This window comes from Anguilla anguilla, chromosome 14 (genome assembly GCF_013347855.1).
Source record: "Anguilla anguilla isolate fAngAng1 chromosome 14, fAngAng1.pri, whole genome shotgun sequence".
Classification (NCBI taxonomy): Eukaryota; Metazoa; Chordata; class Actinopteri; order Anguilliformes; family Anguillidae; genus Anguilla; species Anguilla anguilla.
In genome coordinates, this window is record NC_049214.1 from 36,908,284 (window position 1) to 36,925,198 (window position 16,915).

The 16,915-nt window shown below is 47.9% G+C and overlaps 1 protein-coding gene across 1 annotated transcript; it reads right to left on the reverse strand.

The window, feature by feature from the left end:
- Positions 1-1,772: 1,772 nt before the first annotated feature.
- Positions 1,773-16,589, reverse strand: LOC118212930 (crk-like protein). Its single transcript, XM_035391458.1, has 3 exons — positions 15,023-16,589; positions 13,363-13,834; positions 1,773-3,948 (listed from the first exon to the last, which is right to left on the reverse strand). The coding sequence occupies exons 1-3, from the start codon at positions 15,331-15,333 to the stop codon at positions 3,814-3,816; spliced, it is 918 nt and encodes a 305-aa protein (XP_035247349.1). The 5' UTR covers positions 15,334-16,589; the 3' UTR covers positions 1,773-3,813.
- Between the last annotated feature and the right edge of the window lie 326 nt (positions 16,590-16,915).

The following is a 16,915-nucleotide window of genomic DNA, read 5'->3' on the forward strand; positions in this document are numbered from 1 at the left end:
GATCACAGACTATAGTGCGAAGTAAATGAAGTGACCATGAGCGAGCTTAGTTTCCGAATGGTATATATAACAGTCTGTATAAAGCATTAGTTGTTAAAGTGGAGGGTTAAGTAACGTGTGCAATCTATTGTACTGATGTGCTTTTGTCATGTTCAGTTATTATGAGTGAATCATGATTTTAAATGTAATGTTTTAATGGGGAGTTTCAGGACGTACATACGTAGTAATTGTTTGTATGTGGCTAGATAGAGAACAGGGCGAGGAAACATGAATGTAGAAACGTGGCGTTTGCTGATAAGGTTTTGTACGGTAGCCAAGTGAAGAAATATAGTTAGTAGAAATGGCACAGTGGTGAACTGGTGTAACTTTTTAATAAAAGGAATACATTTGCCGTCATGAAATGCATATGGGTGGCCGTGAGTGAATTTTGGTGAAGCAAATATAAGCGTAATAAAACGTTAGTGTAAAAGAGGCAATTATCTGCCTGAGGGCGAGGCGGGATTCAATCCTTCAACCAGAGGTTTACCAGTCTGTGACTTTGTTAGTGCAGCACCATGACATAGCTATGCAATGCGTGAAATATCATTAGCAAACCTGTCCGTGGTTTTAAAGAACACAGGCCAGTAAGCACAGAAGAGCTCCCGTTGAATCCATATGGCTTTGCAATATTGTAGCCGGTTAATAACTGAACGTGCAGACGGTACGTCATAATGCAGTATATACGTTCGGTGAACGGCGGGTAGATATGGTGCAAAAGCAATAATTGAGAAGTAGTGGACAATTATTAGTGAGGGTAAAAGCAGGTTAAAGAAACATGTTCCTAGCTGGGCTTGAACCTAAGACCCTATATCCCAAGACTGTAACCTTGCCCACTAGGCCACAGGCAGATTAACTGTTTAAACTGGAAATGTTTCAGAGTAAAAAGGTATGGGTATTTTGCGTGTGTATGCGAGTTTTTGATTGGGTCGTGTTGGTGAAGATTTGGCTGGTATCGGTAAAATGTCCAATGGGGAGACATTTTGTTTGTGGGATAGGCGGCAGGAAAAATAAGAATGAGAAGGAGAAATTTTATTTTATTTATTGTGTGGACATGTGAAGTTGTTTATGAAATCTGTCTGTTGAAATGGGGTCAGGATGTACAGAATTTAATGTTTGTAAGGGCTGAGTGTCTGTGGGTGTTGTGGTTATTTCTGTGGGGAACCCTGAAAAGTGCCAAACTCTCTGTGCTGTATAGGTATGGGGCATGCCCCTGCCAAGGTGTAACTTGGCGGGATGGCATACCTGCCATCCCAATCTAGTCTCTTGGGTGTTATAAACTCGATCCATTTCCTCCAATTGCCCATTAATTTATCATGTTGGATCCTGTGGGTATATGTAAATGTATACATAACAAAAATGGGTTAATGGCTAGCCTAGGTCTATTCAATTAAATTTTATTTGAAAACACGCAGAGTAGCTTTGTGTCTTTCCGTGTCAGGTCAAATCTCCACATTCTAGAATTAGCTCATACTGCTCACGTGCAGTGAAACGTCATAAAACCCTAACCTTGTTCTTCGTTAGTCTATTTATGGCATTTCATTAATCGCGGCTAATTGCGCCCTTCTCCCGGGGAAAGGGAAAAAGTGGCACAGCGGTAAAGTAGTATTATGACATTTTCCATGCTCCAGAATGTGCAGTCACTGCTTTTCTCTATGATGGTAAGTAAACAGATAAAAATACAATTTAGCGCAATTATATGCTGTCTGGCTGAAAAAGAAGCAAGGATAAGCATGTACAAGAAATCGGACGTAAATTTTATTTACTCACACTGTACAGGTGTCCAACAGGAGTGTTACCCATGTGACGTATGAACACATTTAAATGGTGTAGGAAAATAAAAGGCACAATTTCCGTTTTATAAAGACAAATAGACATTCCATTTGCTTCCCTAAAGAAGAAAATAAGCACTGGTAATACTGTTAATGCCGTTTATTAAAAGGGATATAGTTCTGGGATGTTTTTTTTTTTTTTTTTTTAACTGAATGATTAGCGTACTTTACTTTTTAAACCACGAAGACTAGGAACTGCTCTATTACTTTATGTAGATGTTAGAATGAAGTCTGTGTACGTCTCAGAATCCCACTGGCATTGCGAGATTCTACAAATGAATGCTAGTTAACATGCCGGTGATGGGAAATGAAACTAGATCAACAAACTGCTATTAGCAGACCTGAAATGACTAACCAGAATTTTGACCTTGCGCTACAGCAAAAGGTCAGGAAGTCGTGTAGGGAGACCACCGTATGCTCGAGGGTTCCCTTTTTTGAGTAGCCTATCTTCATCGTGACATTCAGACGTCACAATATCACCACTTGGCAAACTAACGATTGAACTGACGACCGACTACAAGAAGGGGTAAAAAACGATCACACCAGGCGACAGATCGGTCGTACGCCGTTTGTCGCTTCACCTCATGAGGAGAAGTGAGGCAGGAGCCAGCTCTGGGAAAAGCAACAGCGCGAACGCTCCTTCTCAAAACGCACATCACTCCGCGTGGACACTCCTTTTCTAAACGCACATCACTCCGCGGCTGTTCCGCTGCGTTTACAGACCGCAGCAGAGCAGCTATACAACGCAAGAACGGGGAAACGTGCCGAAAATCCGTCGTTTTTAAACCCGTTTATTTCATACTGGGCATGAACACACAATGAAACGCTTTCACCCGCCAGCCTTTCCAACAATCTTAACAGCTGAACACTTGAAAAAGTGGGGGGGAAAAAGGGCTGTCATATTGAGACGTTGACTTATGCAAATGTTCCTCTCCGTATAAAAAGGCATCGATGGAGACGTCACATTCGGCTCACCAATACGCCCGCCGACCACGTCCCCGGCGGCTGCTAGCCATGCAAACACCCAAGTGCAGCTACAGTTTCAGCTCAAATGACTTTTATGGCACAAAAGGCTACAATCGTCGACCATTATTACATACAACCTCTTCAAATAAAAACAAACAGGCCTAACACACATAAATATTCAGCGAACGTCGCAGTCTGCTCTCCTGTCTCGCCGATCTCATCGCAAGCGTAGGTCGGAAGAGTGCTGGAGCTGGCAGTGACGTTAGACGGGGTTGGCCACGCCCCCCACTCCACACCCACCACAGTTCGTGGCACTTCCGAGAATCAATTTCTCGAAGCCCGTCATTTGCGACCGACAGATCTTCAGAAGTCCACTCACTCCAGTCTACGTGGAGGCCAGGGCCAGTCACTGTGTTTCCGTGTTTAAGGTAGAAAAGCGAATGATTCGTTTGGGAATTCGCAGACTGGTTCCCGTCTTCCCGAGTCTGTTCTCTCAGTCTGCGTTCCTCCCCGACTTTCCCCCCCTCTTCATGAACACCTTCCGCTCCATGGCAAACAGCCTGGTTCGCACATTTGGCTCGCAAACAATTAAAGCGTCTTCAAAAGGCCAACGGCAACAGGGGAAAAAAGGAATTGAAAGCACGGGACATCACACGGGAATAGCAACGCGCATTTCCCCTTGGCACAGTGACAGACGAGCAACGGCAAGCCACAAAGAAAAGAAAAAAGGTGGCTGGGCAGAAACAGACAAAAAAAACGAAACACGGACACTCCTGTTAACAAGCGAGGCGTCGACAATCCGTTTGAATGTGGAGCTGGATCTTTGGCAGGCCAGGCACGCGTGAGCGAGCGCCGCGGGTGGAGAGGCTAGCGCGCGGCTCAGCTGGTCCAGCTAGCCGAAGCGGGTGCGGGCGTGAGCAAGTCGTTGCCAATGGCGACCGAGCCTGGGGGCGGGGCGGGGCGGAGGCTGCCGTCGGCCTCATTCGCTCTCGTCCGGGTTCAGGGGGTCTATTATTTTGACGTGGGTGAAGGGGAAGAGCCCTCTCCGCCCGTTCACCTCCCCCTCCCACTGACCACTGATGTTCATTCTGGTCACTTTCACCATGTCGCCCACCTGAGAGAGAGAGAGAGAGAGAGAGAGGAGGCAGAGAGACAGGCAGAGAGAGAGAGAGAGAGAGACAAAGAATGAGTCATAAAATGAGGCACAACCTGTGAGGCACCATCTCCATTATTTAATCTGTATTGTTAGTAGTTTATGTTCATATGACTTTCCTTATTAGTGTTTGGATTTCAACTTGTATGTTGTCCATAGTTTTGGGTTTTTAAAATGATACATTTATTCATTCTATTCTACTGTACTAATTACGTGTCTTGTGAGTCACTGTTAATTGTTCCATTGTGAATTCCTTTAGCAATATTGCCACAGTCATGCCAATAAAGCATTACTGAATTTAACTAAAATGAGGGGGGGGGGGGTTAGTATGAACTCTTGGCCCCTACTTTCAGGCCTTCAGTCACGTCCACTTCCAGTCACTCAAAGCACATACCGTCTGACTTACATACTCTAAATAAATGCTAATGCTAACTGTAGAGTCAGATCATATACTCTATACACAACTACTCTATAAGTATCATCAGACAGACTCAGCCCTGCTCAGCTATGTCTTGATGAAAAACGGTCAATGAGGAATTTACCCAGCTGAAACTCAGGGATACGCTATAGCTCCCATACACAGATCTCCCAAATCTGCCGACATTTTCATGCAATGTTTGTTCACGACCCAAGTCCTGACTTGTGTGAACACAGCTACTGGCAGTCAGCAAGCCGCGTTTCACCTTCACATTCTGACTCACACTATGCGTTCGCTTCATATACGAAGAAGCGTGCAATTAGTCATGTTTCCGCTAAGAGTACTATGTTAAGAATTGGCCTTGCACTGTGGTGTACCTGTGGTGTACCTAAGGTTGCTTCATTTCTGAACTAGTTGCATGCCACAGTGTTTATGTGGCACATATAACTAGTGTTCATTATTATCCACAGCACCATGCAAGCACCTGCATTTCATATGGATTTAACTCAACTACCATTTTAAATGGAAAAGACTTCCAAAATTCACCCGTTTAAACATCTTCATTCTGTACAATTTTAACTTCCAAATAGTTAGGCCTATGATAAAAATGTGTAGCACGATCTAAACCAGTGGTAACCAGACATGTTGCTGGAGATCTACCGTCCTGTAGGTTTTCATTTCCACCCTAAAGAGGCACACCAGACTCTACTAATTTGCAGCTCAATACAGATCTTTAGCTGTTGAATGAGGTGCGCTTTGTTAGGGTTGGAGTGAAAACCTACAGGACAGTAGATCTCTAGCTGTTGAATGAGGTGTGCCTTGTTAGGGTTGGAGTGAAAACCTACAGGACGGTAGATCTCAAGCTGTTGAGTGAGGTGTGCTTTGTTAGGGTTGGAGTGAAAACCTACAGGACGGTAGATCTCTAGCTGTTGAATGAGGTGTGCCTTGTTAGGGTTGGAGTGAAAACCTACAGGACGGTAGATCTCAAGCTGTTGAGTGAGGTGTGCTTTGTTAGGGTTGGAGTGAAAGCCTACAGGACAGGAGATCTCTAGCTGTTGAATGAGGTGCGCTTTGTTAGGGTTGGAGTGAAAACCTACAGGACGGTAGATCTCTAGCTGTTGAGTGAGGTGTGCTTTGTTAGGGTTGGAGTGAAAGCCTACAGGACAGGAGATCTCTAGCTGTTGAATGAGGTGTGCTTTGTTAGGGTTGGAGTGAAAACCTACAGGACGGTAGATCTCTAGCTGTTGAGTGAGGTGTGCTTTATTAGGGTTGGAGTGAAAACCTACAGGACAGGAGATCTCTAGCTGTTGAATGAGGTGTGCTTTGTTAGGGTTGGAGTGAAAACCTACAGGACGGTAGATCTCTAGCTGTTGAGTGAGGTGTGCTTTATTAGGGTTGGAGTGAAAACCTACAGGACAGGAGATCTCTAGCTGTTGAATGAGGTGCGCTTTGTTAGGGTTGGAGTGAAAACCTACAGGACAGTAGATCTCTAGCTGTTGAATGAGGTGCGCTTTGTTAGGGTTGGAGTGAAAACCTACAGGACAGGAGATCTCTAGCTGTTGAATGAGGTGTGCCTTGTTAGGGTTGGAGTGAAAACATACAGGATGGTAGATCTCCAGGAACAGGGTTGGTTACCACTGATCTAGACGTTTTGTTGCCCTACTTGTTGAGCGAACCAGAACTATGTACAGCAGGAGCCAGCTTTGGTTGTAAACGGAGTACCAGTCTCTGTAGGATCACTCCTGGGTATGACACAGACCCATTCAGCTGGTAAAATCCACACCGTAGCTTTAGCTAACTCTTCTAGGGAAGTGCAGTTCAGTCTCTCAGCAGGAAACAGGAACAGGAAACTCAGCAGGACAGGAAAGAGCAGGCTCTCCGTGAATACAGCTCATCCTCCGGAAGAGCCGCTGAGGTTTACCGGCCGTTAGCGCTCCGCTAAAGCACGCGCCGTTCTCGCCGGCCTGGCGCGTCGCTGCCTAATCCTCCCCACGCCGTTCTCACCGGCCTGGCGCGTCGCTGCCTAATCCTCCCCACGCCGTTCTCACCGGCCTGGCGCGTCGCTGCCTAATCCTCCCCACTCCGTTCTCACCGGCCTGGCGCGTCGCTGCCTAATCCTCCCCACTCCGTTCTCACCGGCCTGGCGCGTCGCTGCCTAATCCTCCCCACTCCGTTCTCACCGGCCTGGCGCGTCGCTGCCTAATCCTCCCCACTCCGTTCTCACCGGCCTGGCGCGTCGCTGCCTAATCCTCCCCACTCCGTTCTTAATTAAACCAGGTTATCCAATTGGGAAATGAGTCGATCCGATTGTTCAAATCCGACCGGCGTTCGCGAGCAAAAACTATTCCTTTTACAAGGCGTGCTACAACGGCTGGGTCAGCACCTTCTGGGGACTGAACAGTTATAGCGTGCACATGAGCATGCCAGAATGTAGAAGACGATGACGGACTTTACCGTGGTCAGTACTGACCGTACTGCCGGACCCATGTAGTGGTCATCTACCAGGCCGAAAGACAGATTACAGTCATATTGAATGTAGGACATTGCTCTATAGGAGTGACCTGATATAAAGTTCAATGCACTATATCATAATTCATGAATCCTATGAAAGGTTTTATTCACAAACTAACATTCTGCTTACTTTCTTGCGATCATGCCTTCTAAAGCTGTGGAGATACTTGCTGCGGGAACTACCTTCGGCTACTTCTGTGTGCAAGTTCGTACGAACTAAAAGACGTAAAAAGACGCGTTTGTGGAGAAAACCCTGCGTTGACAGTCTGCCCATCCCTCCTGGCTGAACTAGCCGAGATGTTCACACGCTGCCGTCAAAGCAGAGATTGCCTGCGATTGGTCTAAAGTATCACATGGGTGGCTGCGTCCCGTCCGATTGGGCGGACAATCGTACCGCCTTCTCTTTCTCTGCAGCGATAAGAAAGCGGCCACCTGTCCGAGCTTCCGCTCCTTTACCGCAGCCGCTGTTGTTTTCAGCGTCAAACGTCGCCGCTTCCTCATTTCCCGTGGTTATCACGACCGCAGGATCTGAATCGGCGCCTCCCACTGGCCGAGAACGATCACTGAACTGACACTTCAACCAGGTTTCCCTTCTCATCAGGTACACTCCCCTCCCACCATAAGCAGACCGGCTGTGCATTCATTCACACATTCTGGAGTAGAACAGGAGACACTCCCAAACTCCTGGCTCGTGAGTCACTCTTCTCTGGTACATACTGCAATACGCTGAAACAAGTCATTGACAGCCATGTCTATGTCCTAATAAAGATTACGAATCCATGAGATCTTCGCTCGTCTAGCCAATGGTGTTGCCGATGCGTCTCTGAACATTTCTTGAATCATACGCTCGGGGGAGGGAAAAAAAAAAGAGAACAACAATTTTCACAACCGCCGTACCGTTTCACCATCTTACGCCAGAGGCCCGGCCGCGGCGCCATGACGACACAGTCCATGCCCATTTAGCAACACGGAGTCTGGCCCTAGTCTCAGGGCTGGATACTGTATGCCCCTGTAACAGGTCTGTGGATTTACACACTGTATGTACATGTAGCATGTGTGTGGATTTACACACTGTATGTGTGTGTAACATGTGTGTGAATTTAAATACTGTATGCCCTTGTAACAGGTCTGTGGATTTACACACTGTATGTGTGTGTAACAGGGTCTGTGGCTTTAAACACTGTATGTGTGTGTAACAGGTCTGTGGATTTAAACACTACATGTCTGTTTAACACTATACCCTCCCCCCCATGCACAGCCCCACACTGACAGCATGCATTTTAAAAGAGGGAGAGCGCTCAGGATCGAGAGTTTAGAACTCTAATCTCAAATCCAAATGGAGTTGCACATGCTGAATTCGGAGTTCCCAGTTCCCTGGTGATGCGGCACCTTTCAAAACTCAGACTGCCCACACTAAACTCTGTAAAATCGCGGTTTCTGGGGTCTGAGTAAAAAGGAGATCAAAGGGACCGTGTGAATGATATCCAGTCAGGAATCAAAGGGCCAAAAGCCTTAAACCGCCCCCCTGTCTCCACCCCTGTATCAGGCTGACTGGAACATAAAACTCAGAGCACCCAGCTTCCCTTAAAACACCCGATCTGCCCTCCGTATGCGGTTCAGCCACCGAACTGAGAAATGAAATATTGAGCGTAGGGCGATGCAGTTTGCGGACCAGGCCAGGTTTCTCGCTCAGCGAGCTGCTTTGTTTGAATTTGTTTCCAAGGAGGGCGGCGTTCCCGTTTTGGGCGCTGGATTAAAAGCGAAGTGAAGATCACAGGAGTTTCAGAAGCAAATGAACGCGGCGAGGGGGGGAGAAACATTCAAATGCTCTGCCTCCCGGCCTGTTTGACAGAACGCGCCGTGCCGCTGGAAATTAGCATCCGCTACTCAGAGGTGTGCCCACAGAATCAGCCAGAGAACATTCACAGCCACGGCTTCTGGATTCTAACGGTCCGAACCTATCGCACGCTCCTTGAAAACGTCCCCCGGTTTCTTCGAGAGAAACTCCCTCCTAAAACCTCCGGTTCTGTCATGTTGCCTCTCCCCTGTCGTTGGCAGGTCGAACGGAAAGCGGCGTGTTCAGACCCGCCGTTACCCATAATGCCCGTGGTGCTCAGCAAGGCAAATGGGCGAAAACAGGTTGCGCTAAATTAGAACCGGAGGCTACAGAATGCAAACTACGCTGGGGAAAAAAAGTCACTTTAAACCATGGGGTAGAGGGGGAAGGGAAGAGCTGGCATGTTCCTGCAGAGCTGAACAGAGGCACCGAATGACAGGAACATTATGGCATGCTGCAGTCCGGTCAGAATGATCAGAATCACTCAGAGTGCCTTTACTGCACCACCTGACCAGCGTCATACGGCGCGATGCTTAGCCTGAGGATGAGCCCACAGAACTGCGGTTAGGAGCAGCGGCTTCCACACCTGAACCGGCTTGCACACCAACCAGCGATTCACACGGGGCTATGAAAGTATTCACAATAACAAAAAAAAAAACAGCAACAGACCCGAACGTTCATTCTTCCACCTCTCCTCCCCTACACCTGCTCTCCACCCCTCCTCTGCTACACCTCCTCTCCTCCCCTACACCTGCCCTCCACCTGCACTCCACCTCTCCTCCCCTACAACTCCCCTCCACCTCTCCTCCCCTACACCACCCCTCCACCTGCAGTCCACCACTGCTCCACCTACACCCCGCCCACACCCCTGTATGTATTACTCAGACCAACATTCCCCCACCCACAGCCCTGTATGTAAAAGTCAGTCTAGCATGTCCCCACCCTCACCCCCGTATGTAAAAATCAGACCAGCATGACCCCACCCACAACCCCGTTTGTAAAAGTCAGTCTAGCATGTCCCCACCCACACCACTGTTTGTAAATGCAAGATCAGAAAACCTCCTGTGGGTGAAATTGTGCAGATGAACCCATCCGCTACAGAAGCGGGCCAGTTTGGTTCTGCCATTTCTGGCCCATTGATTTCCAGGCCTTTTTCCTACGCCACTAAATCCTGTCCACTTTGCAGTTTCTCTGCAGAAAATCGACACCAGACTGAGTCTATACTACTTGCGAAACACACACACTCATTCCAAACCCACAGTGTTGATGCTGCATGCTACTTTCTCTTGATGGTAAATTCACATTTCCAATGCACCACTTACACCGCTGAGAAGTGTGCAGCTGCTGACTCAAATTTGAAAGCAGGTGAACAGTTTGTTGATTGATTTATGAATAGTGGTTTGAACCAGTCCAGTTCTGACCAAAAACAGGTTAGAAACCAGTCAACAGGAGAGTGCTACTCTTATGATACACTCCTGGACTGGCTCAAAACGCCAAGCCCAGCACTAGAAATGAAAACGTTCTGTTGTGAGAGGATGTTTCTAAAGAATGCCTAAAGAGGACCCTCCTCAGTTCAGAGCCTCTCTCTCCCAGAGCATTCTGGGCATTCAGACTGGAGCTTAGTACAGCACGGTAACCCACTACCACTGCCATCAGTGCAGTATTCACACTACAACTCCCATCAGTGCAGTATTCAGTCTTGAGCTCAGTATAGCACAGTAACCCACTACAACTCCCATCAGTGCTGTATTCAGTCTTGAGCTCAGTATAGCACAGTAACCCACTACAACTCCCATCAGTGCAGTATTCACACTACAACTCACATCAGTGCATTATTCAGACTGGAGCTCAGTATAGAACAATAACCCACTACAGCTGCCATCAGTGCAGTATTCAGACTTGAGCTCAGTATAGCACAGTAACCCATTACAGCTCCCATCACTGCAGTATTCAGACTGGAGCTCAGTATAGCACAGTAACCCACTACAACTCCCATCAGTGCAGTATTCACACTACATCTCCCATCAGTGCAGTATTCAGACTGGAGCTCAGTATAGCACAGTGACCCACTACAACTCCCATCAGTGCAGTATTCACAATACAACTCCCATCAGTGCAGTATTCAGACTGGAGCTCAGTATAGCACAGTAACCCACTACAGATGCCATCAGTGCAGTATTCACACTACAACTCCCATCAGTGCAGTATTCAGACTGGAGCTCATTATAGCACAGTAACCCACTACAGCTCCCATCAGTGCAGCATTCACACTACAACTCCCATCCAAGTGCAATATTCACACTATAACTCCCATCAGTGCAGTATTCACACTACAACTCCCATCAGTGCAGTATTCACACTACAGCTCCCATCAGTGCAGTATTCACACTACAACTCCCATCAGTGCAGTATTCACACTACAGCTCCCATCAGTGCAGTATTCACACTACAACTCCCATCAGTGTAGTATTCAGACTGGAGCTCAGTATAGCACAGTAACCCACTACAACTCCCATCAGTGCTGTATTCACACTACAACTCCCATCAGTGCAGAATTCAGACTGGAGCTCAGTACAGCACAGTAACCCACTACAACTCCCATCAATGCAGTATTCAGACTGGAGCTCACTACAGCACAGTAACCCACTACAGCTCCCATCAGTACAGTATTCACACTACAACTCCCATTAGTGCAGTATTCAGACTGGAGCTCATTATAGCACAGTATTCACACTACAACTCCCATTAGTGCAGTATTCACACTGGAGCTCAGTATAGCACAGTAACCCACTACAGCACCCATCAGTGCAGTATTCAGACTTGAGCTCAGTATGGCACAGTAACCCACTACAACTCCCATCAGTGCAGTATTCACACTGGAGCTCAGTATAGCACAGTAAGCCACTCCAACTCCCATCAGTACAGTATTCACACTACAACTCCCATCAGTGTAGTATTCACACTACAACTCCCATCAGTGCAGTATTCAGACTGGAGCTCAGTATAGCACAATAACCCACTACAGCTCCCATCAGTGCAGTATTCAGACTGGAGCTCAGTATAGCACAGTAACCCACTACAACTCCCATCAGTGCACTATTCACACTACAACTCCAATCAGTGCAGTATTCACACTACAACTCCCATCAGTGCAGTATTCAGACTGGAGCTCAGTATAGCACAGTAACCCACTACAGCTCCCATCAGTGCAGTATTCAGACTGGAGCTCAGTATAGCACAGGAACCCACTACAGCTCCCATCAGTGAAGTATTCACACAACATCTTCGCTGCCTATGCCAACTATCTGGCTGGCCACTCATTTACCTAAAACAGACAACCTGACCTGAAAATCGATTAATTTTAAAAGGTTAAATGAATTTATCTACTGATTACATACGAGACTCCCATCCTGGAAAAACCCAACCCAAGTGAAGACACCACTTCGTTTTGTTTTTTGGTCACCAGGGCTGCTACACCCACTAAGTGTAGTACCGAAACACAGCTGCATCAGTGGTGGGCCAGAGTCGTAGGCGCAGGACATGAAAAGTAAGACCTGCAGACAACCGCAGCTCAGTACAAGCACATTTTAAAAATCCTTCCAACAGTGGAGAGATGAATATAGTGATAGTGAATTAGGGCTTATAGTTTCCCTTTCATTTACTTCCTGTAGTCCACACAATCACCTGTCTTGTGGCAAGATAAGCCACCCTGAGACCCTGCGACTCTTCTGAATCACCCTGAGACCCTGCGACTCTTCTGAAACACCCTGAGACTCTTCTGAATCACCCTGAGACCCTGCGACTCTTCTGAATCACCCTGAGACCCCCTGCGACTCTTCTGAATCGCCCTGAGACCCCGCGACTCTTCTGAATTGCCGTGAGACCTCGCGACTCTTCTGAATCGCCCTGAGACCCCGCGACTCTTCTGAATCGCCCTGAGACCCTGCCACTCTTCTGAATCGCCCTGAGACCCTGCGACTCTTCTGAATCACCCTGAGACCCCGCGACTCTTCTGAATCACCCTGAGACCCCGCGACTCTTCTGAATCACCCTGAGACTCTTCTGAATCACCCTGAGACCCTGCGACTCTTCTGAATCACCCTGAGACCCTGCGACTCTTCTGAATCACCCTGAGACCCTGCGACTCTTCTGAATCACCCTGAGACCCTGCGACTCTTCTGAATCACCCTGAGACCCTGCGACTCTTCTGAATCACCCTGAGACCCTGCGACTCTTCTGAATCACCCTGAGACCCTGCGACTCTTCTGAATCACCCTGAGACCCTGCGACTCTTCTGAATCACGCTGAGACCCTGCGACTCTTCTGAATCACCCTGAGACCCTGCGACTCTTCTGAATCACGCTGAGACCCTGCGACTCTTCTGAACCACCCTGAGACCCTGCGACTCTTCTGAATCACCCTGAGATCCTGCGACTCTTCTGAATCACGCTGAGACCCTGCGACTCTTCTGAATCACCCTGAGACCCTGCGACTCTTCTGAATCGGTGTTGGGGGAATCTGACCCACACAAGGGACTGGCGGAGTGTGGCGCTCACGTGGCGGTTGGCAGAGTTGGGGGGGGGGGGGGTGTGGGGGGAGGGGGTCGTACCTCGAGCGCCAGCGCGGTCTTGTCATAGGCGCAGGGCACGCGTCTCTGGACGGCCCGGGCCATGACGGGTCCGTTCTGCGTGGAGGGCAGGGGGTTGACCACGGCACCGGGCGGGGCGGGCGCGCCGGGGGGCAGCGGGGACGGGGTCTGGGGCTGGGCGTAGGCGTGGGCCGGCTCGGGGATGCCGTAGCTGTTGGAGTTGCGGCTCCCGGGGTACTGCTGCCCCGGGTGGGGCGAGGGTCGGGTCAGCTTCTCCACGTAGGGCACCGGGATCATGCCCACCCGGCCCTCCTTGTTCTTGGCGCTCCACCACTGCTCCTCCGGCTTCTCCAGGATGGCCAGGATCTCGCCCTTCTTGAAGGGCAGGTCCTCGGTGTCGCTGCCCGTGAAGTCGTACAGGGTCCGCACGTACTCCAGGTTGTCGTCCATGGGGCCCAGCATCTGGCTGGGGATGCTCCCTTGGCTGGGGTACCTGGAGGCCGGAGGAGACATTAGCAGGTGGGAGACTGGAGCTTGGTACAGCGCTTATCGTGTTATGTTAGGTTGTGTTATGTAATGCTATGCTACGTGTGCAGTGGGAGCCTTAAGAAGAAAGCGATTTGCCACGTTCCCAAACACCACACAACATGAGGCCAAAATGAGAGTGGAAAATAGCCAGAAGAGCTACTAACCCACCACCAACTCACAAAGAGCCTTGACTTTTTTTTTTTTTTTTTTTAAGAGAACCATTAATGACGCTTAATTTGCACCAAAACAAAATCATTAACACGCCAGACTCCATTCATCAGTACAAGTCATTTCCCGAGTCTGCAAATTCCTGTAATAATTAATCTTCGGTTGAGAGATCTTATATCTGCGTTATCACCACGTTCGCCGCTATAGCAGGCTGTGGACTAAAGTAATTATTGCGTGTGCTACCGTGAGCAATAAATACAATCCCCGTTAGTCCTTAGCCAAGGACGAGGAACGCGGACCAGAGAGAAGCGCGCCTGGCACGTCTAGATTTCATTACCGAAAACAGCTTTTCATGTAAAGGAGCTCATGCCTTCCGTGCACATTTTTACATTCAAAAGCGCGAGTGGCATATGTTAATTGAATTGGATCACCTATGCTTTAGGGACAGTAAAGCCATCCCACGCTGAATCAATCTTTATTACGGATTAACGCGCTTCCACATTCAATGACCCCTTTATATTGTTGGCTGGACCGCAACAGCGGGGCCAGCCCTATAAACGCTAATGTCTGTGACTGAGTGACCGACTGATGAAGTTACACCATTGGTCGCCCGGTTCGGTCCAGCCATATACTAGGTTTTGACCTTGTCTTGTTAATCTAGTGGTCAGCACAACCGCTTTTAAAACAATATCTTAGCTTAACCTTTTAATTTTATGAAGTGACCACACGCAAAGTTTATATCAGTCTACTTGCATTTCTGAATGGAAAGGGGGAAGTCGGGGATTAGCCTACAATACAGGAACTAAAGCGAGTTGACGCATAAACGAATAAAGCAATAACACCACATTCACAGCCCAGAAGTGAACAATTTTCACAAGATGAGCAGCTCAGAGACAGAGTAAGCTACAACACGGAAATACCGTACGTGCAGTTGCTTAAAATGGGGAAAATGCCATGGAAAAGGCTGCTCGGTGTCGGTTCTTACCTGGGGGCTGGCTCAATAAGGGTGGTGGTGTCCAGGTAGTGGATTTTGTAGAATTCCAAAAGTGCTGGAAGATGCTCGAACTCTTGATCGCCAATTTTAAACTTCTTGCTGGGCAGGGAGTTGATTATATAATGGGACACTTTTGAATTTTCCGACACCGACAGCACATAGTCGCCGGGACAGGTCGAGGAATCCCGGACGAGAAACATGCCATGCCTTTGCCCCTGCAATCGGTTCTGTGCCTCTTGTCGCGAAACAGGACCGAAATACCAACAGGACCGGTCCGAAGAATCAAACCGCGCCGAACACATGGTGACGCCGAATAAATTAACTAACTACGCTCAACAACAAAATATTCGCAGATATATTTACAAATAATACATTAAGTAGCAACTCGAGGATGTAACAGGTATGTGTTTCGGTTAGGTTCTTTATTTAGTTTAAATGTCGAGCCAATCTAACAGACGGGGCCGAGTGGGCGCTCACCCCAAAACCCTTCAAACTGATTTATAACCAAAGGCGTCAAGTCAGTGTAATGTTAGCATTCGCTGTAACCTGACGTCTCAGGGGCAAGCTCCAGCTAGCTTCGGCCAACTTTCAAGCATTATGCAGCTTCATGTGCAAAGACAAAACGTTGCTTTTCAAAAAAAAAAAAAAAAACTACAGTTAATCAGAAAGAAGCATCTGCGAGGCACACAATTGCTAATGCAGGTTCCCCTTTTAGTTCTCTCTTCCGAAAAAAAGTAACCGTGTCGGTTGCAAGCTCATGAAACATATCTCCAGACACTGTCAGTCCAAGACAGAAATAGGTTACTTCAATGAGCCGATTTCCATATCGCTACAATGCAGCATCCGTGGTCGCACGCAGTGCAGCCTTTCTTGGTGTTCCTCCGATTGTAACAATTAAAGATTAGGCAAACCGAAACGTATTTTCAAGCCAATCTTGACTCCCGAAAGACTTTAGTAGCACTAACAAAAATGGCGGCCTTCAACACGTCTCCACACAAAAAAATGAATTCAGCAATAATTCGCCGTCACCTTTCGCGTAGATCTTAAAGCACCGAGCCCTTTTAACAACGTTGCAGCTCTGCGAGCGTATTACACGTAAGGTCCCGGGAAACCAGAACTGTTCTCTTTTTATTTCCGTTTGCGCCGTGTTGATATTCGGCTGCTCTGCCCTGACCCGCAGTCACAATCTGAGAAATGGCGGAGCGAGGGCGGGTCCGCGCGCTCCCAGCCTCGCAGCACGTCAATGACGCCTCGAGCGGCTGTTGCACAAACGGCGTGAATAGGCCACTTCTGAATTTGAGTTCAGCGTTCGAATGCGCCAAAAAATCCTCAGCGGAAAAGATCGCGCAAAGGATGTAAATTAAGCAATTTAACAGCGATGTGAACCAAATCTGAAAATGTGCATGTAGCCTAAGCAGTATTCGACATAGGCTATGTAATAATTTCCTATTGCAGTGAAGGCCTCTGCTTTTCGTAACAGGATGTGCTGAAAGTCTGTAAGATTCCCAGGCAAGTCATACTACGCTTTTAATTAATTGAAATTATTTTTTAAACTTGGTTTTGATATTTATGCTTGTTATTACCAGTTGCTTTCAAATAGGCCTACAGTGAATGGAACCGTCGGATATTTAATAAAATAGCCTGCGATTGTTCTCAGAACTCTAAACAAAATCATTTTCAGTTTTCACTTTCTGGGGGAAGAGCAGCCTAAACAGAAATGAATGGGAGAACGTCACACACCAAATAAACCGACGATAATAGGCGGTCTTAAAATTCCTGATTCGTTTTACCAAGTCCTTCCCCTGCGGGTTTAATTTTCTCACAGAACCACCCACAGTGTATTATAACTGCATACGATTTAATTCCCCGGAAGTGGTGACTGGC

Bases quoted from the DNA above. Each gene is read 5' to 3' on its own strand.
- LOC118212930 (XM_035391458.1), bottom strand. From the start codon at position 15,333: ATGTGTTCGGCGCGGTTTGATTCTTCGGACCGGTCCTGTTGGTATTTC. The intron at 13,835-15,022 runs GTAAGAACCGAC...TCCGGCCTCCAG, and splicing joins CTTATTGAGCCAGCCCCCAG to GTACCCCAGCCAAGGGAGCA. The intron at 3,949-13,362 runs GTACGACCCCCT...TCTCTCTCTCAG, and splicing joins AGACCGCGCTGGCGCTCGAG to GTGGGCGACATGGTGAAAGT.